The 27,351-nt window shown below is 47.7% G+C and overlaps 1 protein-coding gene across 2 annotated transcripts in view; it reads right to left on the bottom strand.

Annotated features, from left to right (window-relative positions):
* Positions 1-936: 936 nt before the first annotated feature.
* Positions 937-27,351, bottom strand: part of Jaml (junction adhesion molecule like) — a 28,624-nt gene continuing 2,209 nt past the window's right edge. The window contains exons 2-11 of one of the 2 annotated variants that reach the window (XM_041638479.1): positions 26,130-26,228; positions 24,722-24,785; positions 21,723-21,886; positions 20,240-20,465; positions 14,712-14,824; positions 10,378-10,624; positions 7,439-7,589; positions 4,841-4,901; positions 3,682-3,765; positions 937-1,409 (exon numbers count right to left, since the gene is read on the bottom strand). In XM_041638479.1, coding sequence (XP_041494413.1) covers positions 1,344-1,409; positions 3,682-3,765; positions 4,841-4,901; positions 7,439-7,589; positions 10,378-10,624; positions 14,712-14,824; positions 20,240-20,465; positions 21,723-21,886; positions 24,722-24,764 — 1,155 coding nt within the window. In that variant the 5' untranslated portion in view covers positions 24,765-24,785; positions 26,130-26,228 and the 3' untranslated portion in view covers positions 937-1,343. Of the gene's footprint in view, positions 1,410-3,681; positions 3,766-4,840; positions 4,902-7,438; positions 7,590-10,377; positions 10,625-14,711; positions 14,825-20,239; positions 20,466-21,722; positions 21,887-22,188; positions 22,531-24,721; positions 24,786-26,129; positions 26,229-27,351 lie in introns of those variants that run through there. The other variant, XM_041638481.1, reaches the window with a different exon arrangement.

Raw genomic sequence — 27,351 nt, 5'->3', positions numbered from 1 at the left:
CAGGCCTGATGCTCACAGACGCCAGAAGGACCCCAGGAACTGCAGTGACAGACGTGTGAGCCACCGTGTAGGTGCTGGGGATTGAACCCAGATCTTTTGGAAGAACAGCAAATGCTCTTAATCACTGAACTCTCTCTCCAGCCTGATTATTTTTCTTTTTAATTTTTTAATAGCTCACTGAGTCCAGCTACTGCTGTTCATATGCACATATACACATGGGTGTGCAGTCATCTCGTGGAGACATGGATGAAGAAAACTGACTCTCCGAACAGCCATCAACTCCCGCTAGCTCCTCAGACCAGGGTGGGACTTGATGAGTTTCTCCTCATGGTGCTGGGATGCTGGCTGACTAGATCTCCTGCAGGGAACCACGGCTGCTGTCAGGTCCAGAGGACACCCTACAGCACTCTTTCTCTTCCTCCAGCTCTTACGCTCTTTCTGCCCCTCTTGGCAATGTTCTCTGAGCTTTGGTGGCCTTGGGACAGATGCTCCATTTAGAGCTCAGCACTCAGCAATCACTGATTTGAATCTCTGCATTAGCTGTTACCCACTCCTAAAAGGAGGTTCTCTGTACCAAAAAAATTAGTAATAGGTCTCCCCCCCAGAACCTAGGACCTCCCTGCCTATGGACTTTTGGCCAGGTTTACAGTATCAGGCATGAATTCCCTCCTGTGGAACAGACCTCAAATCTAATCAGAAAGTGGTTGGCTACCCCCATAGCAATCACGTAACTACTGTACCCATGAGTTCAATGTACCTCAGTGCATGGCCCAGCCCTGGGTAGGATCATTGCTGTCTCCCCACTCCATGGTCTACACAGCACCTGCTGGCATAATGAAAGCTAGCCAACAAATTCACACTTCAAATTCCCGCGCTTAACCTTTATCCAGGACATAAAAAAAGGATGATTCCCACCAACCACATTTATTTGGGGATAATTCATCAAAAGAATTGTTTTTGTTGGCTTGTATCTCTGGGAGTCTATTAGTAGCTCATTCACAAAAAACACTTTACAATCAAAGATCTGGTCCAAGGGAGGGCTTGAGACCTCGGGCAGACCAGCCAGCTCCCCAGCCCCAGCAGCCAGCACATAGCTTCTGGGAGAAGCCCGTTGTCCCCCTCCCCTCATCAGTGCCTGTTTGTCTGGAGCAGTTCTGTCTTCCTGCCAGACTCCTCCATCTTCAGGCCTCTGGTGGAGGCCGAGACCGGCTGGACACAGTGGCTCGGGGACCACCAAAAGCAGAGTCTTTGTCGCTGCCAAGATGAAGTGCCCTTTCTCTTCACCTCAGAAAGTTTGCGGTTCGGGGAATTTCCCAAGCTGACTTTTTTTTTTCCCAACTGGATTATGTGGATCTGACTGAAGAGAGGGCCAAATTGGGTGCTTTGGAGGGAGAGGGCCAAACTGGGTGCTGTGAGGGAAGAGAAGAAACAAACACAACTGTAAGTAGTTAGGGGCTGAGGGCGTGACTCAGCAGGGGAGTGTTTGGTCAGTGTGTGCAAAGTCCTGGGCTCAAGCCCCATCAATGAAACAAAAGGAAGTCACTCACTGAAACTTTCCTCATAGGTTTGATACACTACTAAATTCTATATGCATTGCCTCCATTGGTCCTCAACCCCAGTGAGGCAGGTATTTCTTCTCTCCTTTTTAAAAACAGGTTCTCACATGATCCAGGCTGGCTTCAAACTTTCTCTATAGCAGAGAATGACCCTAAACTCGAAGACAGGAAAACAAGCTCATAGAGGCTGTTTATCTGCCTCTAAGTATCGTCTGTGAAGTTATGGAAGCAAGGTATGGACCCAGCTATATAACACCCAAGTCTGAGATCTGAACCAGCACGCGCAGAACCTGAAAATAGTGTTGTCAGTGGGAGACCGGGTCCAGAAATCCTACAGATATCAAAATCCATGCTCCAATATGTCTCCACTCCAAGCCTTTCCACCGTGTTCGTAGGGGACACTCCCACCAGCAGCATCACACGGCAACCATGGAAGAAGGATGTAGAGAAAATGACTCTATTCATCCACAGCTTCAGAAAGGCCAATGTTTTCCTTGGTGGAATGGGGCCAGATCTCTGATCTCACATTGCCTAAGCAGAACTTTCTCTACTGCCATCAGCTGGGAGTCATGTGTCTTCTGTCCAGTGTGACAGGAGCAAACAGCCCATCATTCCACATGCTCTGGAGACGGGCCTTCCCCAGCTCAACAGAATACAGCCCCATCCCAGGCTGGGGGCATTAATCAGTCGACAAAATAACATGGTGTCACTGTCAGCCAGTTCCTTTGTTCCTATCCCCACACAATGCATAGCAAGGAGCCCTTTCGGGGTGCTGTTCTCCCCTGAGTTGCCTCACTAGGACTCCAACTTATCTGCTGAAATGCAGCCTGCATGTTGGTTAGATTGCGAGAAGGTGATAACCAGGTTATGAACAAAACCAATGGCCAAAGGGACCCTACTTTTACCTTTTCAAAAATTCTGTGTTTATGATATATGGGCACATATGTATGTGTGTATGTGCATTTGTGTACATGAAGCAGGTACACGCATACCATGGTGTGCACCTGGGGATCAGAAGCCTTCCTCCTCGTTTGAGACAGGGTCTCCTTCTTGTTTGCTGTCACCTACACCAGGCTGTATTTTCACATCTCATCTTGCCATATGGACTGGGATTACAGATGGACATGCTAACAGCTCCCCCCCCCCCAGATTTATTTATTTATTATTTACACAGTGTTCTGCCTGCATGTATGTCTGCATGCCAGAAGAGGGCACCCAATCTCATTACAGATGGTTGTGAGCCACCATGTGGTTTGCTGGGAACTGAACTCAGGACCTCTAGGAGAGCAGCCAGTGTTCTTAACCTCTGAGCCATCTCTCTCGCCCATTAACAGCTCTTTTTATGGGTTCTGGAGACTCAAGCTCAGCCCCTCATGCTTGTGTAGCAAGCATTTTACCAAGCCATTTCTCCAGCCCCATAACTTGTCTGGAGACAGGGTCTCACATCAGCCAGCTTGACCCTAAACTTGAGTATGCAGCCAAGAATAATCCTGAACATTTTTTTTCAAGCTAGGGTTTCTTTGAGTAGCCCTGGCTGTCCTGGAACTCACTTTTGTAGACCAGACTGGCCTCGAACTCAGAGATCTGCCTGCTTCTGCCTCCTGAGTGCTGGGATTAAAGGCATGAACCACCACTATCCAGTGACCCTGGACTTCTTATCTCCCTATATCTACCCCTTCAGTGCTGGGAATACAGACTTATACTACCACAGCCAGCTGACATCGTGCTGAGACTCAAGCCCAGGGCTTCGCGCATGGGAGACAATGACCCCACACACTGGACTGCAGCCCTAGCCTCTGCTTTCCCTCTTCTGCAGGCCTTGTCTGATGATCTAACATGCTTTATTACATCTAGTTAATCAGCGCTGGGCTAATGAGGGAAGGCCTCTCCCTACTTTCTCTGTTTGTACTCTTTATCAGTGACTTTAATCCTAAACAAAGTTTATCCTTCCTGCTTCCTACTGCTTGGGAAAAAAAAAAAAAACAGAAAAACTCAAATCTGTCATCTGCAAACAACCTCTCCAGGTGGCCTGCCCATTCCTGACTCCCAGAGCCTGAGCTCCCCTCCCCGACACCTGCTCCCTCTCCAGAAACCTGATCAGCTAAGGCCACCAAACAGTCCTCACCATGGTCATGTAGGTGGCCTCTGGTTGTCCACGTGGTCCTTCCTCCGTCGTCTCCCACGTGCTTACTGAGGAGTAGATATGTTTCTGGGGTGGGTGGGAAAACAAAATTCTTAAGGGTCATCCGGGAAAGGGACCATCTACTCCTGTTCACAGGGTGACAGCTACCAAAGCCACCAAGTTCAGGGGGTCACGGAGAGCCAGAAAATTGTTATCAATGATAATAATTCTGACTTCAGTCTTCCTGAATTAACTCACAGGGAAGGACGCCAGCCTCAAAACCAAACACCTTTGCATCTCTAAGCATTGACTTGGTAATGGGGGGCCACATCCTGCAGAATAGCCCTTCTGATTAGTCAGGGCCAGACGGCAGTCACTATCAGCTATCGCTACTGTTATTGTAGCTCTGAGGTCTGAGGACCGTGATTCACCACTGAGTCACCCGTAGGAAAGTGGCTTTTTTTTTTTTTCAGAGACAGGGTTTCTCTGTAGCTTTTGGTTCCTGTCCTGGAACTAGCTCTTGTAGACCAGTCTGGCCTTGAACTCACAGAGATCCGCCTGCCTCTGCCTCCCGAGTGCTGGGATTAAAGGCGTGCGCCACCACCGCCTGGCTTAGAAAAGTGGCTTTTAAGGACTGAAACGGGTTAAACAAAAAATCCCTCTCTTGGGAGAAAAGCAACCCAAAACTCAGAAAGCTGATCACAGAGATGTGTCTAAAAGTTAAAAAGTGGAAGGGATTAGAAGAGAAAGGGGGGAAGAGGGGTGAGAATATAGGAGCTCAGGAGAATCATTCTCTCAGTTCCTGTTTATAATTCCACTTCAAAGCACTATGGAGGGGAAGTCCTTCTTGATCCCCTCTAAAGGCTCCTAAACACACTTCCTCTTCATCATTAACTCCTTAGCTCATGAAGGTAGCAGAGCTTTCTGATTCCAGGTTCAGGTTTTTTTCTGCTGCCCAGGGCTGATCTGGCCCAGGCGACTGCCCCAGCCCGTTCCTCCGCAGCAGTGATAAAGGCTTCCTGAGCCACTACTGTGCACAGAACTGTGGTCTGGGAGCTGAGACTAATGAGCAAAACACCGTTCCCCAGTGATGGATGGCCTCCACGCTCCTTCCCAGTGTTTCCTGCTGAAGTGTGCGTACATTCGTGTCCTGTCCTCTCACCTCTAGGTTCGCCTTCTCTTGGCTCTCCAGGCTCTTCAAGGAGGCCATTGAACTCACTGAACTGTAAGAAATGAAAAGTACATAGAATTAACACTCTGAACCTCATGAGGTACACTGATTCAAGTATACCTAGAAAGGCCCTACACTAAATGGATCTTTTGCATCCGGTGGGACACCATGTCATCACAAAGGGCCTTTGCATCACTTTATGGAAAGACTCTTGGGAGGAACTAAATACACACAGAGCATCTCTTCTGGTAGGAAGTGGGAAGCTGCTCTGGGCATAGCTGAGGCTGAAACGTGACGTCACCTCTGTTTTCATTCTCACCTCCATCCCAGAGTGGGAGGTAGAGGATAGCTGGGCACAGTGGCATCTTGAAGCCCCAGCTACTCCTGAAGCATGGAACCAGGAGTTCAAGTCCAGCCTGGGCAGCATGTGAAGACCCCATTATAATTCATGATTACTATCATGAGTATCATCATCATCGCTACTGTTTGTTCGGGAGTGAGTGTGAGCACGCTCAAGTTAAGTTACAGTATGTGTTATGGAGGTCAGAGGACAACTTTTAAAGCTCTATTCTCTCTTTCCACCTTGTTGAGACAGCCTCTCTTGCTGTTTCTACTCCCTTTGCCTATGCCAGGCAAACTGACCGGCTAGCTTCCAGATGCCTCTCCTGTCTCCACATCTCATCCCACCATGAGAGAGCTGGGATTACAAATGCAAGTCATGTACCTGACTTTTCATATGGATTCTGGGAGCTGATCTCAGGACATCTCACTGGCCCAAGAGACCTCACATTTGACTTCACTATCTTGTTCTCAGTGCTGAGAACTGGAAGCCCCAGTGAGCAACACCCATCCAGGAAGACCACATTTCCCAGGTCTGTGGTCTCCCCAGTGACAACCAAGCTAACCCGCCCCAGCGCTCCCCAGGCTGTGTGTTTCAACCCTTGCCTGATCAGGCCCTTCGACTTTGATCTCTCGGCCAGCTGTCTCACGTGCTTGTCACGAAATGTACCTTCTTATTTTTCTTGTTTTGATCTAAGGCAGCTATTTTTGAAGAAGGCTATAAGCATAAAAATAAACCATGTTTGTCTCAAGTGGAGATGCTTTTATCATATGATTGTAAAGTTACATAGTCTCACTGTTAAATAAATCAAATGCTACAAAATAATACAGCTGGAAGTTGGGTTTCCAAGTGGTCCCCTTAGCAGACAGGATCATTATCGTCAATGTCTGATAATGCCTCAGACCTATCCTTCAGAACCCCTGTCAATAACAGGCTAAGGAGACTCCCAGACAAAACATATCCAGTGTTTAGGTTCCTGGCATGAGCACCGTATTGCTCCCTTTCTTTACAATCGAGATCACAGTGTGCATTTTTTTCCTTATAGCCTTCTTGGCTACCATCCCATGCCATTACACGCTGGCATGTGTGTGATGCTCTATTCAACGGAAGGCAATTCATTCATCCAATCCGTGCTTTCCCGAAAGATACGGTACTCACAATGGCTCCAGATTTTTATGAGCAGCAAAGTTGCAGTGACAGTACTGAGGCCGGAATCTCAGGATAGCGGTAGTTCTTTGGAATGACTTTCCATGACACTGAGGCCCAGAGTATGGACAGAAACTGGGGGAGGAACTTACACTGTCTGGCTCTCAGTCTTAGGCTCAAATGCATGCTTGATGCAACCTTAGAGGTGCCAAGCAAGTTCAATGCCAAATCAGACCGCTTTGAGAGCAGTGGTGCACCTGAGCAGACTCAGTTGCTAGCGTTAGAATCTACACATCTCTGAGAAAAGTTACTCTGACAACAACCTTGTGAGGCCAGAGGCAGTGTGACTTGGTAGTAGAAAGTTTGTCTAGAACATACAATCCCCAGCATAGTAAGAGAGAAAAAAAGCCAACATTCCTTGGTCTTTATGGCTCTTTCCATGGCTGTGATTTCAGCTGGAGCGTTAGCCTAAACTGCCTACATGTTTCTTTAATATTCTGTAAACAGAGTAGCATGGAGCTGTCAGCAGTCAGAGAATCTTAGCATCCTAGAATTCGGGCATTTCTAATAGTCTGGGAGAGCTAGCGATGAAATCCAGCCCTTTAACGCAGGTCAAGCCAGGCATAGTGGTACATGCCTGCAGTGCCTCCAAGTGAGAGGCTGAGTGAGAAAAGAGGACCATGAGTTCAAAGTCAGCCTGGGCTACATAGGGACTTCCTGTCTCCCTCTCCTCCCCAGTTCATAACTTCTCTTAAGCAGTCCATAAGTACAATTACAGCTCTTGCATGAGGTCTACATCTGAATTGTGTTCCACTCAAAGCCCCATTTGTCAGAGTTGGTACTCTATATAACAGCAAGGAGAATGAGCATGGTATAGTGATGTCCAAGCCTTTCTGAAGTGTGCTGAGCAAAGGGGGCAGGGCCTCCTACAATGACATCAAATATAACAATCAGTGTACATCATAGGGCACTGGCACTCTCTTGCACTTTGGATTAGACAAGACCAGGCTCAAATTAGGGCCGTATGGCTACTCTTCCCCTTTTATTTAGAGGCAGACTACACACTTGGCCTTCCGACTGAAGGGGTGGGGGTGGTCATATACCTCTTACTCCACTGGGTTTTCTTCACAATGAGAATCAAAACGGGGAGCAGCAAGAGGGTGGCGCAGACGATCCCCACAATTATCACCAGCTGATTCCCATTCAGGGTCACTGGCTGATGGGTCTCAGGTCGAGGAGTTGTTGAAATCAACCCTTGGAAATGAAGAAAATATCAAGAGGGTCTCAGTATTCTAGAAGAGTGGAGAGCCCTAATAGCCCTATGCCAAATAGTGGCACCCAGGTCAGGAAGCAGAAAGAGAAGGCCAGGCTGCATCCCATATCATCAGGGTACAGGGACATCATCCCTATTAGACTAAGAGCCAGTCCAACCCCCTTGTTTAGCCCTGAAGTGTGGGTTAAACTTGGCAGGAGAAGCAGCTGCCTTCACCTATGCTAGATCATCCTTTTAACATCAGTAATTCTCTGTTAAAACTTGGTTTAAACAGATGACTAGAAATAGCAGGCATTTTCAAAGCCACTGACGTTTTCATGGGCAAGTGATTGTTTCAGAAAGAGTATATGCTATAATACCCAGACGTATAGTCACAATGCTAACTAGGGCCTCCAGGGCGTTTCCACTGGTATGGTGCCCTTCACTCAGCTTGTCTATTCACTCTGAAGACATATATCAGCGTTTCTTTGGCATCAGAGATCTCTAGACATTGAGGACGCCTACAAAGACAACTGATGGCCAGTTCCTGCCTCCAAGGAGGGAGACACACGCGACAACAGATAGATGTCTGTCGGGAGGGGTAAAGAGAAGGGCACGGAGAAAGGGGTGCTCAACTCTGTGAAGAGCATGGGAAGAGACCTTGGCCAGCAAGTGTTAAACTTTAATGTGAGTTTGAAAAGAAGCGTTCAGTTTGTTGGGCTGCTGATAATACGGAGGGAGGCCAATAAGAGGTCTTCACAGAGTCTGGGGGCCCAACAGCTCAATGAGTGCAGTTCAAAGACTGAAGCCGAGGGTGTGTTAGGAACTGAGACTGGAGAAACAATAGCGACCAAGTCAGGAAAGAGCTTTATCGCCTCGGCAAAGTGGCTGGCTCTTTTTACTACAGGCCTCAGAGAGGTCAATGCTAGGTGTATCTATACGTAGAGGGATGGAATGCTCTAACCTGTGGCTTAGAAAAAGGCCCTAGCTAAGGATGAGAGCAGAGACTGGCTAGAGACCGAAGGTCTCAAACAGAGGAGAAAGCAGCCAGAGCTAAGGCTGGTGAAGGCCTGGAAGGAAGGCTGCCTCAAAATCAGTCATAGAAATGACATGGCTTACTCATCTGCTAGATTAGGAAAGGGAAGAACCAAAGGCACTCCCTGGCATCAGTTACATAACTATATCCATGGTGGTGGCATTCACCAATGTCGGGAAGATGGGATGAGGGAGAGCCATGTATCTCTGAAGGATCTGTAGAAATCTGGTGTGGAGTTGAAATATATTCATGCATATAATAACCTCTGCTGTCCCCACAAACACACACAATGTGTCCACATGCTTGAAGTCAACCAACTGAAGAACTGTGTTGAACATGTGAAGACCTTTTCTCTTGCCACTCCCTAAGCAATATGGGGCAACAATTACTTATATTAGGTAGTATCAGTGATCTAGAGGTGATTTTGAGTATACAGGAGGCTATGTGTCTTTAATAAACAAATACCATTTTTCAATATGGCATTTTTATAGAAGGAGTTTAATCACCCACAGATTTTGGTGTTTTCAAAGGAGGAGAAAGTCCTGGAACCAAACTTCCTCAGCTGTCAAGGGACACATACGGCTGTTTACAAACATTTGTGCCGATCTAATTGTGCCCAATCTAGAATGTAGAAAGGCAGCGTCTACTATCACTGTGCTGGGGAAGGCTGGGGATGGGAGACTCGCATGCCACTGGTGATGGAAGCTAGAGCAGACCTGGCTGCATGAGCCTGCAGAGAACCAGAATCTTTGGTGGAGAGTTGAAGTGGGGCACCGGCAGGAGAAGGAACAGAGCTGGACATGAGTGGGGAGAACGGCAGAAAGTACCCGCTCAAAGACCCACGCCTAGAGACTCCCCAGCAGAGAGGCGGTGATGCACAGGACAAGATGCACCCAGGGCAGGAAGGAACCTGTCTGCCTCAGGATGGTGTGTGAGATAAGAATGGGGGCAGGTGCAGACATGTCTGTGGGTGGCGTGGTCTCAGAAGGAGGTGAGCCCCCACTCCCCACGTCGGTGCGTTTTTTTCTGTGGAGTGGAAGGAAGGCTCGTGAGAATGGAGCACACACAGGGGTGAGGAAACTTCTTGAAGAGCCTCTGGCCTGAGACACTGAGGTACTTCCCTTTCTAGTCATCTCCCCTCACCCTTAGCCAACCACAGCCAGCTGCTTCAGGCCCCAGTGAGAGGCAAAGTCCACAGGCCACATCCTGGCTGCTAACTGAGTTATGATTTAACCTTCACCTCGCACAATCTGCCTCATGATTAAATCTTTATTCTTGTCAGGGCACACTGCTTGCCTTTCATCAGAAACCCCTCCATTTCTCATTCTGGAACCTTCCTGTTTCCCTCCGTTGCTTGCAGTCTCTCACAGCTTAGGACCCTTTCCCTTCACAAGTATGTGTGATTCCCTCAGAGTCAAGAAAACATGACTTGGGATCTCCACTCCACTCTGCTCCACCTCCGAGCTCCCATGCCTTTACAGCAGTGGACCACACCGGCCACAAGTGAGGTTTGGCAGAGATTTGGTGTTCACCATGTTAGTGCCCTTTTTCATGCCTAATACCCGGCAGAACTAGGGCAAGGTGAGCCCAGGCATCTGGTGAGCCGGGTTGGTGGAGGCATCACCTTCAGGGCTGTACAAGTCCAAGGCTGGCCCCTGGGAGCAACGCCTCCTTCCACTGGGCATGCCCAGGGCCTCCTTGACTCACTCCAGACATGATCCTGCTGTCACGCATCACCCCTCAGCCCCCTTTACCCAAATGTTGGCTCCTTCGAGGCTCTTTCTGGATCACACGCAACACGATGGTTTTCCTGGACTCCAGCTTCCCCAGGTAGATGCGACAGGTGTAGGCCCCTTGGTCAGACAGCTTCACTGTTTGAAACATGATAGAGCCATCGTTGTTGGAGATGTCGCCCATCAGATTTACACGGTTTTGGAAGCGGCCTTGGCTCTGGGAGTGCCCACGAGGCACATTGAAGTCATAGCACAAGACAACTTCCTCCTAAAGGAAAGGTCAAAAGCATGAGGTTGGAAGATGGCAGGGTGTGTGGTGGGGGAGACCTCAGAGCTGACAAGGCCCTGCCATGTGAGGGCAGGAAGAGTGAGTGCTAGATAACACAAAGTTTTGTTCACATGCACGTGTGCGAACACATGCGCACTGGGGAGAGCGCCACCAAACCATAAACAACTGTTCCATCGGAAGAAGTGGTTTCGAAGGGGTTGGTGACTCTGGCCTGTAACCCTAGCTACTCAGGAGGCTGAGGCCAGAGGATAACAGGTTCAAGTGGGTAGTTTAGCAGGCTCTTGTCTCCGAATAGATGGTAAAAAGATGGAAAAGGTTATAATCCTGCAGCAAAGTGCTTGCCTAGTATATGCGAAATCCTGAGTTCAACCCCCAGCATCAGAGATAAAGCTGAGAAAGAAGGAGACATAGAAACAGAGATAGACGGAGACAGACAGAGAGAGACAGAGACAGGGTGACGCATAAAGAGAGACAGAGACACAGAGACACAGAGATAGAAACAGATACAGAGAGAGGGAGACAGAGAGAGATGGAGACAGAGACACAAAGAGAAATAGACAGAAATGGAGCAGAGAGAGAGAGAGAGAGAGAGAGAGAGAGAGAGGAAGAGAAACAGATAAAGATAGAGACAGAGACAGAGAGATGGGGACAGAGAATAAGAATATAAAGTAAAATTATTTCACTCATCTCTTTTCCAGAAAAGAGAGAAAGAGAGATGGAGACAGAGACACACACACACACACAGAGATGGATACAGAGAAGCAGAGGCAGAGAGATACAAAGATATGGAGATATCAAACTTGTCAGAAAGTCCTGTGCTCTCTGCCTTCAGATCACATCCCAGACCAGCCCTCTCAGCTCCCTGCTGCTGGCATGTCAGGCCCAAGCAAACTTCATCTCTTCTGCAAGGGGTTTCGCGCCTGTCTGTCTCTCTGCTCACACTTCCCTACAGTCTACCCTCAGTGGGTGAGAACCAGCATGTCATTCCTCTGCTCTAAACCTCCCCCGGCCCCTTATTTCTCCTACAGGCCCTATACAATCTGCCCCCATCTCTTTTCCCTCTCTCACACCTATTTTCAGTTCGTCTTCACTAGATCTAATCACACAGACACCCAGCTACTTCCTGAATACTGGTCTCAGAGCTATTGCTCTTGCTAGTCCTGTAACTGGAACCCTCCGCTTCTCTCCCTTCACTTTCTTCAGACCACTACCCAAATGCCACCTTGTTGCGGCTTCCCTTACTGTCTACATAGAATAACAACCACAGAGCTCTGCCTACTGCTTCTTCGGCTCTTTCTTGTTTTAGATAGTCTCTCACCATTGTCTCACTGTGAGTCCCCCTCCATCTTTACTGTTACTGTCCCATCGAGACAGGGTCTTTGTTTTGGTTTGGGTTTTTTTCAAGACAGGGTTTCTCTGTGTAGCCCTGTCTGTCCTGTCTGTCCTGGAACTCACTCTGTAGACCAGGATGGCCTTGAACTCACAGAGATCCGCCTGCCTCTGCCTCCTGAAGTGCTGGGATTAAAGGTGTGCACCACCACCAGGCCAGGAAAAGGTCTTTTTTTTTTTTTTTTTTTTTTTTTTTTTGGTTTTTCGAGACAGGGTTTCTCTGTGGTTTTGGAGCCTGTCCTGGAACTAGCTCTTGTAGACCAGGCTGGTCTTGAACTCACAGAGATCCGCCTGCCTCTGCCTCCCGAGTGCTGGGATTAAAGGCGTGCGCCACCACTGCCCGGCTCAGGAAAAGGTCTTTAAATTAATGAATGTTGAGATGTTTTACAGAGGTGTGTGGATATTTGGTGACGGGAAATCACGGTAAGGACTGAAACCATGGCCGTGTGCATACAAGGCAAGTGTTCTTTCTACCAATTCAAGTGTTCTCTCTAGCCCTAGATATTATTTTCCTAAAAGAAAGAGATGGTAATAAGTTATAGTCAGAAACACAAACAGAGAGACTTGCCCCCAGCTCTTCTTTCTGCTGTGTCTCATTTGCTGGATGACATAGAAATGCAGGACAATGGGGCTGGAGAGATGGATTCAGTGCTGAGGGCTGGGCTGACCAAAGGCTTTCCCTGATGTACAGAGGAGGAACAGAGCTCCTTCTCTACAACTAGGAACAAGCATGACAGAGCCCAGAATGGCCTGGGGCCAGGGCCTTGATGCTGTGGCTTCAGATCCTGAGAACCCAACTCCTCCCACTATAAAAGGCTATGTTCCCAGCCCCAGGGCTGATGTGTGCTCAGTCTATAATGTCCCCTTGGGCAACACTGATTAGCTTCCTGCTGACTTCAGCCCATTGCATTACAGTTTCTGAAGACTCTGTCCTGGTTCTCTCTGAAAAGGATGGTATACGGTGCTGCACTTCTTAGTAAACTTGCTGTGGGAGCCATGAGCTTGTGCTAGACATCCTAACGCCAAACTTTCCTATCTTTCTTTGCCTTCCTCTCGAGGCCATCTCCCACTTAGGAACCTGCCAATAAGAACTATCTGCTGGTCCAGTCAGCTCAGTAGTTAACAGCACTTTTTCTTACAGAGGACCCAGGTTCAGTTCCCAGCACCCACACAATGACTCACAACCATCTGTTCTCCAGTTCCAGGGAGCGAGACGCCTTCTTCCCTTGCTCCATGGACACCAGGTGCACACGTGGTACATATGCACACGTGAAAGGAGAGTACTAATGCACAGAAAATAAAGCAGATAAATAAATAAAAACTTAAAAGCATGACAAGCCCTTAGGAGTGAACTTAGGACTACTTATCATCCCCCACCATCTTCCACGACACCACCCTTTCATTTGTTTGTTTGTTTTTGTTTTTCAAGACAGGGTTTCTCTGTGGCTTCGGAACCTGTCCTGGAATTAGCTCTTGTAGACCAGGCTGGCCTCGAATTCACAGAGATCAGCCTGCTTCTGCCTCCCAAGTGCTGGGATTAAAGACATGCGCCACCACTACCCGGCTTGATGCCGCCCTTTTTGATGCCCTCAGATAGCATCCAAGAATCAGGTAACTGTGAATAACTTCGTTACTGAGATTACCTGGAATACACTTTAATTTACAAAACTGAAATCATCTATAAAACTTTGCACTTTAATGTCCATCAATAAGTCAACTAAGGAGTCACTAATAATATGTTTTCATTATATTTATCTATTGAGGGGCAGCTGCATGTAAAAAGTCAGAGGACTGCCTGGAAAACTCTGTTCCCTCCTTATCTTATGGTACTTAGGGACTGAATTCAGGGCATATAGCTGGGTAGCCATCTTGCTAGCCCTCATTACACATTTTGATACACCACCGTGTCATCGCTGAGATCGGTTAGTCCAGTGACTAACTTGCTATTTATGCTTTACAGTTCCTATGAATTATCTTGCACACTGACTCCCAAGGGTCTACCAATATGAAGCCCTGGAAAGTTTATAAAGATGAAAAAAACCCTCTCCATCACACAAAGTGAGTGATGGAGCAGCAGGCAAAGCTTACAGAAATAGCACACAGTAGGACAAGAATGTAGCTGTGCTCTTATGCCTAGCCCATTGCTCTCTGGGTGAGGCCACGAAAAGCACCTCTCTTTGCTCTGACAAGGGTTGTACACAGAAGAGGAGGTGAAGGGAGTCTCAGATGCAGCAGCCACACCCTGTACAAAGTGCGTCCCTGTCCCATTGCACAGCAGTGTCTTCGAAACCTGATCATTTAGGCAATCACCTCTTCCTCCGCCTCCTCCTTCCCCTTTCCCTCCCACGCTTCCTCCTCCTCTCTTCACCTTCCTCCTCTTTCTCACCTCCCACCTCCTTCCCTCCCCACTCTTTTCCTCCTCCTGCCCCCTCCTTTTCCATCTTCTCCTCCCTCCTTCCTTCTCCCTCTCTTCAACAGAATCCTATTTCCCACCAAGAAGCCAACCTTGCCCAGACAAGTGCCTAGCTAAAGCAGGAGGCCAGATCTGAAAGACTACCATGCCCGGCCCTTTGCAATGTCACCCACCACATGCCCATCACATGGTACCTGTTTCCTCTCTCCCTGTCTCCCCTGCCTCCAGCCAGGGCTCTCTACAGTGAGGCTTCCTCCCCCTTACCGTGGCATGCTCTGCGGAAGAGAACATCCATTCCACCTTGGTCACATGCTCCTTTTTTGTGCTCTGGAAAAAACATCCCATCTCAGTTGAATCGCCTACATGGACTGTGAGCTCTGGGAATAAAATGGTAAACTGAGTCAGACTTATAATCAAATAGAGTTTCTAGACTATAAAGTTTGGGAGCTGGGAGATGACTCAGTGGGTAAGAATGCTTATTCTGCAAGCCAAAGAACCTGAGTTCAAATCCCCATAACCCTTATAAAAAGCCAGACACATCATCTTGGAATCCCAGCACTAGGGAGCAGAGTCGGATGCAGACGCATTGCCTTGGAACACTAGTGTTCGGGAGCAGAGGTGGGTGCAGACATATCACCTTGGAACCCTAGCATTTAGAAGCAGAGACAGGTGGGCCTGAGTGCTCTCTGACCAGTCATCCTACCCCAAATGGAGCTTCCAGTTTAGTGAGAAACCCTGTCTCAAGACAAAATGGTAGAGATGGAGGAGGGCAAATATAACGGCACCCTTGTGTATATGAAGAATACACACACACAACACCCCACAAACAAAAAATAAATAGAAAATAAATAAAGTATAGCTAAAGATTCTTAACAGCAAAATGTCATTGTCACAATCGAACATGGACAAAATATTCAAGAGCCTCTTCTCTCAAAGCCTCATGGTGTCCTAGCATAAGAGAGTGCACTCTCCCCGCCCCCAGACACCAAGTCTGAGGTTCCTGTTTTGTTTTGAGACGGCAGTAAACTCTTTCTGCTTGCCTTTAACTCCTTCATCTTTCCCCTTTTCCAGAATTTCTCTCATATTTGAAGTCCAGATGAAGTCCAGAAAGTCTCAAAACTCTGCTTTCTGTTCATGGATACAGAGACCCGCATTGGCACAGAGCAAACGGGGGACAGTCAGAAAACCCACTCTCATATTTAACTTGCTGGTTCTTCGAACTGGGGGTGGGAGGTAAAGGGAATCATGGGTAACTTTCTTCAAATTCTTCTACTCATTTTACGAGCTATTTTAGGGTTTGTTTGTAGTGTAGTTCTGGCTTTAACACGGGTCATGGGACTCCTTGCAAATCAAGCTGAGGAAGCTGCTCTCCCCTTGACTATTCCCTCTCTGTGTCAATCCTGCCCTCTCCAGAACCCTCCCTGCTTTCCCAACTGACACGCCTCCCACCCCCACTTCCAGCTCTCCAGGCCTTCCACCACACAGGAGCTTCATTCTGCTGGCTTGTGCACACTCCCTCCAAATAAGTCATTCTAAGAGGTCCCGGAAAAGAAGGGAGTACAACCAGATTGCTAGCTTTTCCACACCGCCCTCCACGATGCAACCACAAAGTCAATCAAGAAAGCAAAGGCGGGATGGCGCAGAGGGAGGCACAAGCCTAAGTCTTAAGTAGAAGGAGTTCTTTGGAAAGAATGCTAAGCAAAGGTCCCGAGCAAACAAACACAGAGCTTTCATCCAAGTGGCCTCCCTGGGAGAGCATGAACTTCCTGCCAAGTAAGAGAGCTGCACAGTGGGAAGAAAGCAAAAGAAAATAATACGAACTTAGACTCAGTGGAGAATGTTCCTGCAGACCGTGAAAAACCACTCCAAAGGACATCAGTAAAGTCCCTTGCAATTACATCAGTCTGTTAAGAACTGAACGCTAGCTTTTAAGTCAATAATGACAACTGAACACTCCCTTTAAAGCACGGAGCATGTGCCAGGCACCTTATGTGCAGCACAGCAATTAGTCATGATAACATGTGTGTTCAGTCCCTACAGTATGAGCCCATCCAGTGCCTCACATATGTTAAAGACACACTCAACCATTGAGTATTCCTCGCCGAAGCCATTATAATGCTTTTAGGTTCTTACTGGACTGCTCTCTATTTTACTCAAAGAAAGGTACTCAAAGCCACATGGTCAGTAAAGAGAAAAATCAGAACTCACACCCAAGTCCGAGTGAGAACAAACCCAGCCCAGGCTTTCTGGTGTAGTGTACCACATCACACCACGTGAGAAGAAAGATGTCTGGTTCCAGACCGAAAGGATAATAAGCAACTAGTGCTATTTTTACCTAAAATATTTAAGAACTGTGGGCAGGGGCGCTGAAGTAGCAGAATTGTAGGATTACAACCTGGAGGGTAGACTTTGCAACAAAAAGTCACAGGCGACCATCAGCATGGAGCTCCCACGTGAGCAAGACAACGTCTACCAACAAGTGGAGCATGGACCACCCAGCAAGGAGGCAAAATGTTGGGGCTTAGATCCATTTCTGCTTTGGCTGGAGGGGAAAGGAGATATGGGTTGCCTCTGACCACCCCTAATGTGATTCTAGCCTCTTGCCATTGGCTCCTGTTGGCTCCTTCTTTGTATCTACAAAATGGGAAGGGGCAGCCATTTCGTGGGCTGCGTTTTGAGGAAGGTTTAGGTAAGACAGCAGAGAATGAAGGTCGGAAAGGGACTCACGTGGAGAGTCTAAGGGGAAAGCAAACATCGGGCTTCCTCCCTTTACCTGGAGGACCACAGCTTTGGAATTAAGAAAAAAAAAAGATGGAGGGGAAATGAGGAGAGGTGCCAGGCCACTCCCAAATGTAATGAGTCCATGCTCACAAATCGGACTCACACAAGGAACACTAGTTTGAGAATCCCGTCCATTACACTAATGTGTATTGATTGCCTGCACTCCACCAAGTACTATGCCAAAGGCTTGTCAGAGGCAAAGAGCCTGAGCCCAGACAAGTGGGGCAGACACACTGCACGGGAATGACTAGCGTCATGAAAGGGAAAGGCAAGGCGCTGGGGGAGTTTGTGTAGTCACTAAGGACTGAAGCTAACAGGGGAAAATAGAGGCCCTAGATTCTAGTCCTCGGCTAGCAGGCAAGCAGCCCTGAGGCCATTCACTCTTCCTTCATGCCCTGCTCATTAAAGATTCATCTTTATTTTCTTTTAATTATGAGTACGTAGAGTGGGGGTGGTATGCGCACGTGAGTGCAGGTGCCAAAGAAGCCAGAGGAGCTGGATCCCCCTAGAGCTAGAGTTGCAGCCATTGTAAGCTGGAAACCAGACTCCAGTCCTCCGCAAGAACAGTGTGTGCTCTCAACCACTGAACCATCTCTCCAGCCCCTGGCCCACACTCCTGTTTTTTAAATTGAAGAACATTTTTCTCAGGCAATACATTTTGATCCTGTTTTCCTTCTCCCCCAGTTTCTCTCAAATCTTTCCCACCTTTCTACATACCCTTATGTTCTTGCTTCCTCTTCCTCTCTTAAAACAAAATAAAACAGACAACAAAAACAAGAAACACCGCACACAAAACAACAAACTTCAGCCAGGCTGTGGTGGCGCACGCCTGTAATCCCAGCACTCAGGAGGCAGAGGCAGGCAGATCTCTGTGTCTGGGGCCAACCTGGTTCACAAAGCAAGTTCTGGGACAGGGATGTTACACAGTGAAACCCTGTCTCGAAAAAAATAAACAAAGAACAACAACCAAAAAAATTATAAAAATTAAAATAGAAACAAACGAGCAGAAGATTGATAAGGAGAGAGAGAGAGAGAGAGAGAGATCCAACAAAGAAAACTGAGACAAAAAGTCTACACAAATACCACTGAATTGGTTTTGTGTTGATCAGCAGAGCAAGTGTGCTGTTCTGAGGTGTGGCTAGATATACCCAGTAAGACTCCATTGGAGAAAGCTGACTTTTCCTTGGTATCAATTGAAATAGCTTCTTGGCTAGGGGTGAAAGCCCATGCCCACCCTCGCCTCCGAGTGTGGGACCCTGTCTGGCTTGTGCTTGTGTGCTTCCACAGTCTCTGTGGGTTGGTGTGTGCATTGGCCCTGTTGGTCTGGAAGACACTGTTTCGTTGCTGTCATTCATCCCTCTGGCTCTTAGAATCTTTCTGCCTCCTCTTCCACAGGCCTCCCTGAGCCTTGAGACAAGGGCTGTGATGATGACTTCCCTTTTAGGACTGCGTGGTCCCCAGTCTCTCTCTCTGTGCTCTGTGCAGTTGTGGATCTCTGTGTTAGTTCCCACTATCCCCACTCTTAAAGAATGCATGTATGCATGTTTATTATTTTCTTTGGGTTTTTTGTTTTGTTTTGTTTTTCTTTTCTTTTCTTTTTTTCTTTTTCCTTTTTTTCTTTTTTATGAGACAGGCTAGTCTCAAACTTTCTATGCAGCTGGGAACAAACTTCAACTTTTCCAATGCTGGGATTACAGGCATGTACCATAACACTTAGCTAGGAAGGAGAGAGTTATGTGGTTTTCTAGTGGTTTTTATTTACCTATTTGTTTGGGAATATTTATATGGATATGATGGACAAATTTTAGGTGCCCTGGATGCAATTAGTTTGGATATCATCAATTTATTAGAAAAAAGATGTGGAAATTATTAATACAACAAAAGGTTTCAGAATACCCTTGGAGTTGGTGGTTTCATGTGTGACTATTGAATGTCACTGTCTCTAAGGAAGGAGCAGTCTTTGCCATTTAAAATGACTTTGGTGCCCTCCATCTCTGGGGGGACTTCCCTTCCAGCAGGTGGTTGGTCCTCCAACCCTCTGCCTTCGAGACCAATCCACCAGGTCCCGCCGCTGCATGTGAGACTTAGTCTTGAGAGTTCTCTGGAGTGTAATGACTCTTTGGGTTACAGTCTTCGCTGCTAGCTTTTCAGCTTGGCCAGAGAAAAGAAAGAACTTCCTAATGTCTGTCCTGCCACAACTCCAGGCACCTCAATTCGAACTGTCGCTTGCAGACTGCTTGAAAGCAGCAGAATCTCGCCTTAAACAAAGCCTGGCTTGGCACCGCCATGAACAGATCAGCAACAACGAAGACGACTTTGGTTGTTGTAGGTAGAAAGCGGGTGGGGGGGGTCCTCTGTGGGGGGAGGTCTTCCACTAGACCCTGCCCTGTCCTCACCTTCTGTCTGAGATTCCCCAGAAGTTCAGGTTTCCACCAAAGGGAAATCTTAAAACCACTAAGCAGGGCTGGGACTATAGCTCAGTGAGAGCACGTTTGCCTCACGTGACTGACATCCCAAGGTTCAATCCACAGGACTAAAGCTACCAGCCTGCTGATGTCACTCCCTTCACTTACAGACAGGAAAATGAGACGCAAAGAAGTAAGAGAAAGCTGCTCACCTCCTTCAGCCCCAGAACTCCTGACAAAGGAGCCTATGAGACACGGACGAGGGCCCAATGTGCCTAACTGGCACATTGAAATGGCAGTCATAGCAAAGAAAACGCAAAGAAAGAAAAGGCTCAGGGCTCAAGGTTCAGTTCTGTGGGTCACAAACCGGTGTCCTTAGGCACACGGCTCAGCCTCCTCAAGCCGAGGTGACCTCCTCCAAGACGGAAAGGACAAGACTAGCTTCCCAGGGGCTCTGCGAAGGGGGCATGCGCTCAAACTAATAGTTACTGCTTACTGAAGGGAAGTATGTAGCGTAGCCTAAAGGCTGGAGTTTGATCAGTTCCCCTCCCTCCCCCACAGGCCACCTGTCGCCCGCTGGCCCCTCTTGAGTAGCTGACCCCATACCTTTAGGCTCCTCTGGCAGCACGAACAGTTCCACGGACTTTTTAAACACCCTGCTCTCACTCTCGAAGCGGATTTCGCAGGTGTAGGTGCCCTGATCAGCCTCTTGCACATTTTGGAGCAGGAGGGAGCCGTCATTTCGTAAGACATCCCCCACCAAAAGCGAACGGTTCTGGAAGCGCCCCGTAGGCACGCTAAGGTTGGAGTAATAGTATAGCACGTATTCACTCTGAGAGGAATAAACATTGGAGAAAATCAAGAGAGGAGCCAGACCTGGCAGTCTAGATCGAAAAGACCATTATGTGGAGACAGTGACGTCATCACCATAATAATGACCAAAAAGTACTCAGCTAATATATTATTATTAATATTAATATTGTTGTTAATATTAATAATGCTAACGTACCAGGCAGCTTTCTAGCTTGAACAAGGCTCCATGACTAATTTTCTATACAGACAAATGAAACATAGTATCCATATTTTCATAAGGAACAACATAAGGAAAAACGCAACACCTTCTCTGATAACTACTCTGGGATTAGAACTCATATCTTTTCCAAACCATTTCCTGTTTTATGACAGGGCAGGTGAGATGCCATTCAAATATATGACCTAATCCCTTGGTATCGTGAGCTGGTGTTCCTGGTGTTTGGGTTGCCACTCCCCTCAACCCTGTCCCCCTCCAGACAGCAATGTCATAGCACAAAAGGAGTCATCAGAAGGAACGGTTACAGGCTGGGAGGTGGGGGAGCTCTGGGGAATGAATTCTTAATTCTACTTCCCCCATAGCGCTGCTGCTTCTCACAACAGCAAATAGAAGTACAAGTCTGAGTGAACGTAGCATTGCGGGGATGGCAGCGAATCTGCTCTGAACTCCAGAAGCAGCCGCCGATTTGCAAACACTGGCATTTCACTGCTAGCAGCAAACTGCTCGGGCCACGTTTCACAGATGATCCAGACACCCACACATCTCCGTGGGCTTTGTGACAGAAGCTGAAGACAGTTTCCCAGTCAGAGGTCATGAGAGCAAGTCCCCTGCCTGGCTGCTAATCCCAGTGCTTCAAGCAAATGCAAAGAAGCAATGTATGATCACCCAAAGAACCTGTCCCCGAACCAGAAAGATGCCTACACCCATCATTCTTATGCCTAGCTCATCTGTCTAGACTATAGGAACTGCCTCTCACATCCATCCTTACTACACTGTAGGGCAGACGACAATGGAAGCAGAGAACTCCATGTGTGTCTCCCATTGGCCCTGAACCAGTTAAGGGCTGATACCATGATGGTCATGTTTCCTCTTCACAGTGGGGGTAGCTCTAAATCATGCAAGGTTGAATAACCTGCCCTGCTGATGACACACAGCCGGAGAGCTACGCTAAGAGGAGGCCCAGTGATGACGCCTCCCAAAGCTCTTGCGACATCACCTGGAAGACTGAATGACTGATTCTCCCACTCCCATCCTGACACCAGCAGGCCGCCTCCTTACCACAGCATGTTCCCCTTTTGAGAGTATCCAGTCTACTTTGACCACGTGTTTCTCTTCTGTGCTCTGGACAACACATCCCATGAAAGCTGAATCACCCACACGCACTCTCAGCTTAGGGGACGAGAGAGCCGTGTCAGACAGGCCCTGAGAATCACCTACCGGGGCTAAAGGGAAGAAGACATCACAAGAAAATTCAGTATCTCTCTATATATACTGTATCCATTTCCCCTCCACCCACAATCCAGCATGGTCTAAGCACTTGGAGGCCCCTCACTCAAACCAGATGGCAAAGGAGATCTGTCCTCTGCTTATGGACATGATTCAAGTGGGAAAGATTCTGCAACCTTCAAACCGCAGGAAGAGCTAGCTGGTTCCCTTGGCCTCCTGGTTCCTTCCCATTTTCTACAATTCCTCCGCCCTGCCTTTCCAATGAAAGGAAATCTGAAATCCACATCCCCTTACTCACTTCTCTTAGCTCTGCAGACACTGTGCCGAACAGCGTTGAACAGGAAGTGGGCTCATTCTGGTGCGTGAGCTCGCGGGTTCCCTATCTGACTGACCCTCTCACTTGTTTTGTTCTCCTCTTCGGTTCCCCTTTATTTAATCCCTCCCTGAAAAGCTTATCTCCGCATCTGCTGGCTGACTCTTCCTACAGTGAAGTAGGCCAGAGTGGAGCACAGCTTTCCCTTTGAAAGTCCTTTGTGCTCGCCCTCTCGGGGGCCGGGCCGCCTTCCTCCGGCTTCGCCCTCAGCTCTGCCCTTTAAGAGACATTTGCAGGCATGGATTCCCTCATTCCCTCATCTGCTTGTCACTCAGGGAATTTCACTACAAGAGAAAACCGTGGCAAGGACATTTCTGTTTTCACGAGATATCCTCTGGCAACAGAATCGAGAGGCAAATTTAGATGCTGCCCAGTTCGTATCGGAGAAGAGCCAAGTGAACCCATATGGGAATGAACAGGAATGGTGCCAGGCTTTCCATCCAAGCTGCCTCCCCTGCGAGAAGCGAGAACGTCCTGGCCAATGGCAGGCTCACACAGTGGGGAGGACGGAAAAGAACATACAAACTCTCAGCCCTTTGGATAGAAATATTTTGCAAGAAATCATACCAGCTTCAGTGACTATTTGGAATTTTCCCGAGGAAAAACTGAGTATGCGTGTGCGTGCGTGCGTGTGTGTGTGTGTCTGTGTGTGTGTGTGTGTGTGTGTGTATTCTATGTCACCTGGAATTGAGCAAAGGGAGCCCCTTTGTTTATTTTGTTGGGTCAAGTTCACTGTCTATAACTCAAAAATATGAAGAGGGTCAGTGAGATGCCACCAAGCCTGATGACCTCAGTTCAATCCCCCAGACCCACATGGTGCAAGAACCAATTCCTGCAAGCTGTCTTCTGACCCCCAGACTCATGCCCCACTTAAATAAGTAAAATAATGAATAATAACAAAGAGTTGGGCATGATGGTGCATGGCCTGTGATCCCAACACTCAGGAGGCAGAGAAAAGAAGATGCTGCCTTCAAGCCCACCCTGGGCTACACAGTGTTAAGCCCCAAAGAATCCGGGGACAAAAAGCTCACCGTGGTGCCTATTGAACACACCGAAGTGCACACTGACCACCAGGTCCTCTCAGCATCACAAGTACCTGTTACAGAGTCCTGGCTCCTCTCAGCACCTCTGACACACAGCCCTCACTGCCCGAAGCCTCTCCAGCCCCTGAGCTTCCCTTCTCTTCCCACAGCTTCTGATTCCTACAGAACCCAGGCATTTTGGCCACATACTGTCTTTGTTCTCTGCTCGCTTGGCCTCTTGGTTCTTCTCTCTCTCTTGGTTCCTTGCTTGATTCTCTGCTCTTCGCTCCTGACCCCTTCTCTTGACCCTCTCTCTCTCCTCTTCCTCTCTCATTCTCTCCACCTCTCTCTTCTCTCATGGCCTGCTCTATTTTGCCAGCCATGTTTAGTCTGGACTCTTTCAGATATCTCTGGCTGTACACTCCCTTGTATCTACAATAAAAACCTTCTCTTCAACACACCTGGGAGCAGTCATAGCCTCATGTTCATTCACATAGGAAGACCCTGGCTACAAATTAAATTAGTAAATAAGAGCGCAAAGCACCAAATTAATTTCTTCTCCCCACGGATCTATTTCCATGGAATAAGGAACAAGACATAGGCAGAAAAGTAAAAGAGAAAAGAAGGAAGTAGAGACAGCAGCAGGAAGCTGCCCTGGGCACCCAGGCAAGGTCTGAATAGGAGATTCCCACCCAGTCTACGGAGGCCAAAGCAGGCTTCCCAGAAGGAAGTAAAACTCAGGGGAAGTTTGTGGAATCCGGAAGGCTTGAGCAAGACTGTTGGGGTGAGGGGCTGGGGGAGGAGGTAAAAGTGGGGGAGCAGAAAGTTCCAGGCAAAGAAAACAACTACAATTTGGAAAGAGTTCCCTATGTTTAGAAACCACAGAAGCGTCTGCCAGGCTGAGGCACAGAGACAAAGCAAAGGGCCCCTCCATATCTCTTTGGAGATGAGCTGTAACTGACAGACACCATGTAAACTGTAGGAATGCCATAGAGAAACTTCCTTTCATAGGAATACATTCTGGAACAGCCCGGAAGCGCCCAAAGGCATTCTGTGCCCAATAGAAACAGAAGAAGGCAAGAAGAACCAATCACCTGCTTCTAAAACAGTGGTTTCACCAAGAAGTTTCAGCTTAGTGTTTCTGTATCAGGCAAATCAAAAGAAATTAAACATACATAAAATTTGGCTTTTAAAAATGATGAGACTAGGGCTGGCAAGAGGGCTCAGAGGGTAAAGGCACTTGCCACAAAGTCTGAAGACCCGAGTTCAATTCCTGGAAACCACACAGAGGAAAGGACCAGCTTCTGCAATTTGTCTCTGACATCTGCATGCCCTTCCTCACAACACAGCACAAATAAATAAATGCCCCCCAAAAGTTGCGGGTGTGAGACAAACAAGCATTCAGATATTGTCTGTAGTCCCCGGCTTCCACTTACCCAGAATCACGGGGATCACAATCAGCTTCAGGAGGCTAAACATGCTGCTTCCAAGTTTTCGATCCTAAGGTAAAAGAAAAAGCAGAAAATTGTGTAGAGAGAACATTGCTAACTGAACAAACCAACAGGGAGCACCAATGGGGGCCAGGGCCAGTGTGGCCAGGTTCTGTCTGAGGCACTGACAGAGCACTGAGCATGGGCGACAAAGCTCTGGTGCATGTTACATATGAGGAACATGTTACATATGAGGAACACGTTACATATGAGGAACAGTGTGGGGAGGGATGAGCGAGAGTATGCATGAACAAGACAGCGTCGAGGTGCTGAGGACGGATACGGCAAAACCAAGTGATGTTTGGAGAGACACTTGGGCTCCGCTTCAGCTTGGCCGGAAGGGTAGGTCAAATGAAAGTCACTTTTCCAAACGGAAAGGGTAAATGAGTCCTTTGAGACAACCACCCTAGATATTCCACAGCCTGGACGCCTCACACAGACCAAGCACCACAGGAACTGTAGCCTCAACTTTAACCTGTCCCTCCCGCTGAACGGGAACTGCTGCCGGGATATATGCAAAGACTGTTCAGTCCATGTGGCTGATCGATAGTTTGTATTTGGTCATTACACCTGCCTAGCAATCACCCCACTAACAGAGTCATTGCCCCGGTTCACAAAGGGCAAGCGTTAAACCTTCAAGGCACTACTTATCAAATTTAAAATGCAAAGACACCACAAGAAAGACTTTTTTTTCCAACCTTTTAAAGCAGGACAGTGCGGTTAGAATTAAGAACCGAGTTGAACATGTAAAAGCATGTCTAATGTCTTTGTTACATTTGCGCTATTAATCTCATGACATCCACCAGCTCTCGGAAAATGACTCACTGGGCTTCTATACAAAGTGCCCCCAAATGTTCTTAGCCAAACTGAAGGACCCTAACATTAAGAAGTTACAACTCAGTCCATCTTGGGGAATCAGACCTATCACTAATAACCATCTCAGCTGCGCCCCCGCCCCAATGCCTAACGGCTCGGCCATTAGAACTATTCTACCTCAGAACTGCTACAACAGGTCCCTTACTGCATTAATAGCAGGGGACTCCAGTTAGCTCTGCTGGGATGTCTGGCCCTGGTCATTTCCTTTCTAAAATGCAGCCACCTGGAACTGGAGAGATGGCTCAGCAGTTTAAGAGCACGTACTGTTCTTATAGGGGATGAGTTTGCTTCTCAGTCCCACAACTGGTGGCTCACGACTGCCTGCAACTCTAGCTCCAGGGATGTCTGGTGCCTCTGACCTCCAAGGGTACCCACCTCATGTGCATATACCCACACACAAACATACACACATACATACAATTCTAAAAATAAAATTTTAAAAATGTATTTTTAAGTGGTTGCCAAAAAGATGCCTTACCTGTATTCCAATCAACAAAAGCCACTTGGAAAATGGAAGCTGCTCAAGGAGATTCCTTCCCTAGGTCTTCCTTGACTCACTATACCTTAGCTTCCTCACCTACAAAAAATGACAACGCAAGAATCAGATATGATCACACAGATAATAGTGCTTTGAAAAAGAGGAAGCATCGCTAGACAGGATCCCATTTTCTAGAACTCAAGAGCCAGATAAAGAGCAGCCTGTGACTTTAGAGACTTCAGGCTCCGAGTTCCCACCTTTGTAGGAACGGTAAACCATCAATCACTATGAACCAGAAGCTCTGAGCAGTGGACAACACGCACACTGCCCCAGCTCTGTCAGGAGTCCAGCCAAAGTCCCTCTACCGAAAACACAGACCTGCTCTGGGCCAACCACCTCGTCCGGCACATACACAGCTGGTGGTCACAACAGGCTTTCTTTGTAGCGTGTTTTATCCTTAGCCCATCACATTCAGACACCCAAGATCCCTGTCACCTTCTGGGGAGCTACTGAGTCCCGTTCTCTGCTGAGCAGAGGGCTTTCACAGGACTCCCCCAAGAGAGCACCAGTCCTTCAGAGGAGTAATGGCTAATTTGCATGTCTGTCACCAAGGTCTACTGAAGTCTCTCCACTCTCAAGGACAGGGTCATGTATGTCTTGTTTGTATTTGTGCCCCAACACTGTTCTATGGGATCTATAAACAAATAAAGTTTGTCACCAGCAATGTGACCATTACCTGGAAACCAGCTTCAAGGCATCCCGCAACCCCCTGACACTCCTCTACGAGGAAACAAGTAACTTGAAAAGGACCAACTTACTCGTGCAGAGCCACACCCTGCCTCCTTCAAACCAGTTCTAGGAAACGTATAGTGTGATGGATTAAAAAAAAATACCCATTTTCAGTCTTAAATACTTCAGTGCAGGGATAGCGTTCTGTGCGGACTGGAGAGAAAAGCAACGCTTCTAGAAGAAAGAGCATTGAATTTAATTTTTTTTTTTTTAAAAAAAAGTTATTTTCCAGGCTCAACCCCCGGGAACTCAACTTTAACATTATAGGCTCGGACTTTTTTTTTCTTTTTTCTAGTTGATAAGCAACTACACTAAAAATTAAGAATCGATATGCAATAAACAGAGAAAGCTGTGAGGCCAGGGACTGTCTGAGCAATTTACATACGAACTCAGTCTTCACCGCAACCATGAGACATTTTGCAGATGGGGAAAC

Source organism: Microtus oregoni, unplaced genomic scaffold (assembly GCF_018167655.1).
Source record: "Microtus oregoni isolate MIOR12 unplaced genomic scaffold, Mior012 000055F_ref0000237, whole genome shotgun sequence".
In the NCBI taxonomy this organism is placed as follows: domain Eukaryota; kingdom Metazoa; phylum Chordata; class Mammalia; order Rodentia; family Cricetidae; genus Microtus; species Microtus oregoni.
Note: the sequence above shows the minus strand (reverse complement) of the source record. Positions and strands in the feature narration are given on the sequence as shown.